The sequence below is a fragment of the Nannochloropsis gaditana genome (genome assembly GCF_000240725.1).
Source record: "Nannochloropsis gaditana CCMP526 unplaced genomic scaffold scaffold077, whole genome shotgun sequence".
Lineage (NCBI taxonomy): Eukaryota > Eustigmatophyceae > Eustigmatales > Monodopsidaceae > Microchloropsis > Microchloropsis gaditana.
Window position 1 is genome coordinate 13,444 of NW_005803876.1, and position 2,601 is coordinate 16,044.

General features: G+C 55.2%; 2 protein-coding genes across 2 annotated transcripts in view; one reads left to right on the forward strand and one right to left on the reverse strand.

Moving 5' to 3' along the window:
* Positions 1–54, forward strand: part of NGA_0545300 (soluble pyridine nucleotide transhydrogenase stha) — a gene marked incomplete at both ends in the record, with an annotated part of 1,377 nt that extends 1,323 nt beyond the window's left edge. The window contains one exon of the mRNA XM_005855877.1: positions 4–54. Coding sequence (XP_005855939.1) covers positions 4–54 — 51 coding nt within the window. The remainder of the gene's footprint in view (positions 1–3) is intronic.
* Positions 55–470: 416 nt separating this feature from the next.
* MMSB (3-hydroxyisobutyrate dehydrogenase) lies at positions 471–1,481 on the reverse strand (the record flags this gene model as incomplete). Its single annotated transcript, XM_005855879.1, has 1 exon — positions 471–1,481. One exon carries the CDS (start codon positions 1,479–1,481, stop codon positions 471–473), a length of 1,011 nt encoding a protein of 336 aa, XP_005855941.1.
* Between the last annotated feature and the right edge of the window lie 1,120 nt (positions 1,482–2,601).

A 2,601-nucleotide genomic window follows, 5' to 3' on the forward strand; every position in this document is an offset into this window, starting at 1 on the left:
CAGGAGCAGCAACATCAACAGCAGCAGCAACCAGGGCAACAACAGCATGAGTAGCGGTCGTTCTATCGAATCCTCTGTTGCGATCATAGCACGTGTTCGCCTGTGACAAAGCGGATACTTCTTGTTTCCTGCGAGACGAAAAACGCAGCGTGCGTGTTAGAACGACCAGCATACGGATGGGAGATGTGGTGGAGTGGGGAGAGGGAGGCAGTTAGGGAATTATGAAGGGTTTGAGAGCCCTGAGAAGATCTCGATAGAGATTGAAAAGCAATAGGAAGGAATGGCGAGACGGAAGCGAGACGGATGCCAAAAATAGATAGAAGCTTCTACCCTTTTCAAGGCTAAAATGACAGCTATACCACCAATTTTGTTTCCCTGACGTGAAGACTTTCTTGACCTACGAGCTCATCCATCCTTTCCTATGTCAAAAAGCGGTGGCCGCCGAGGCAACCGCCCCAACACTCCCAGTCTCACTCCATCAACCTGTGAGCTACTGCAGAGAAGTCTCTCTCGCCCTCCCCCGCCGCTAATGCCTTTCGATATTCCTCGTCCGCCGCCTGCGCCGTCGGCACCCGGGCACCCAGCTGTCCCGCCAAAGTCAACGCAAAGGCCAAATCTTTCTGGGCATGTTTTAGGGGGAAATTCGGGGTGTGGTCATCTTGGATGATTTTGGGCCCTTTCAGAGCAAACATCGGATTGGCCATGGCACCTAAACCCAGGACCTTCACTACTTCCGCTGGGTCGATGCCGGCCTTTCCCGCCAAATTCAAGCCTTCGGCCAGGGACGTCATCATGGTCGCCATGACCATGTTCACGACCAGCTTCATCTCCGTTCCCTTTCCCGTGGTCCCCAGAAAGACATTCGCTTTCCCCATTGCTTCTAAGTAGGGTTGTGCAAGCTGGAACAATTCTTGGTCCCCCGCCGTCAAAAATACCAATTGCCCCTGTTCTGCCGGTACCTTGCTCCCTGACACGGGCGCTTCGAGGAAACGACCGCCCTTCTCCCGTACGGCAGCGTCGAAGCTTTGCATGTCTTTCACCTCCAAGGTGGCACAATCCACCAAATTGGTCCCAGGGCCGACGCCGGCCAGTACGCCGTCGGGCCCTTCAAAAACGGCATGGGCGGCTTCGGGAGTGGAGAGCATGGAAAAGGTCATGAGACCTGCCTCCTCCAGGACTTGTCTGGGAGTCGATGCGATTGTCACGCGGGGCGCAGGGTATTCGGCTAAGAGGGCTTCGCTCTTGCGCAGACTTCTATTCCACACAATCACGTCGTCCCCTCGCTCGAGGAGGCGACGGACCATGCCGGCTCCCATGTAACCCAAGCCGACGAAGCCCACCTTTTGGTTTTGGGGAGATGAAGAGGAAGCAGATGCTACGAGTGTACGGAGTAAGGCACGGCGGTGGTGAGGACGGCGGGGGGCAAGGAGTGAGAAGGGAAGAGGCTTATGGAAGGCCTTGGAGACATGAAGGAGAAGCATGGTGGCAACAAAAAGGAAGTAAAAGGACCGGTGGAGAAATGTTGAAGGGGACAATGCAGGCAACGACGGCATTACTCTGTCCAGTGTGAGACGTCCGTGGTAGAGTTTAGACGAAATACGCTGTATATGGGATACCAGGTCGAAGCCCGTTGCAAGCAAGGCGCCTGTCTAACTTAATTATGACCATGCCACCGCTTTACCGTACACTTCGCGATGACATGCTAAGAACACCCTTATGGGCACATAATACTGATGTGGCCACTAAAAGCGTGGCCGTCTGCTTGTGCACACAAAAAAAAATACAGCACGGTCGACCCAAACTCACTTCCGCCCGTCCATAACGTCGCGTAGCCCCAGGCCCGGAAAGGGCAACAGCAACAGCAACCTGCAGTTTAACTTGTCCTCCTTTCAGCCCCTACCGACAACAGCATGCATCCCTCATCACGAATAAGAAGATGTCATTGGCCATGGAGCCTTTGGACACTGGGTGGGCTTGTTACCTCGCCCTGCACGGCATTTTTAGTTCCCTCTCCCTCCACACCATTATCGGCCCCTCGAGACACGCACGTGCCACCTTGCCTGGCACCAATTGTCGCCGCAACCAAGTCAGAGGCGTCTCATGCTAGCGGAACGCATGTACCACCCATGGTTGCTATTGTTGGGCAACCTGGTTCTGGACAGTCGACATTTTCGCGGTAGGCACTCTTGGACTTCCTCCCTGTCCTCCCTCCATTGCCATCTATTCCCTTGAATGAAGTCACACCTCGGAAGAATGAGTCCCCTGGACTATACGCTCCTGCATCCGTATGCTGCTGACACTTTCTTTCTATGTCTCAAACTCTTTCAGCCTGCTTTTGCAGGACTTCCCCTCCCTGCGCCTCGTCTCCTCAAGCTCAGAGCCAGGGGTTTTGCAGGACGTTCGTGCCATCTTCCAGGCCGCCGCCGAAGACACGCACCCCCCTTCCCATCCCATCACTTTCCCACAGGCCCTAAGTCAGGTCCTCGCGTCGCGAATCGATGTATTGAGTCGAGGGCCGACGCCTCCTCCTCTTCTCTTGGACGCCTGGCCGCGGTCCGTTGAGGAATGGAAGGTGGTGGAAGGACAGGAGGGCGGGAGGGA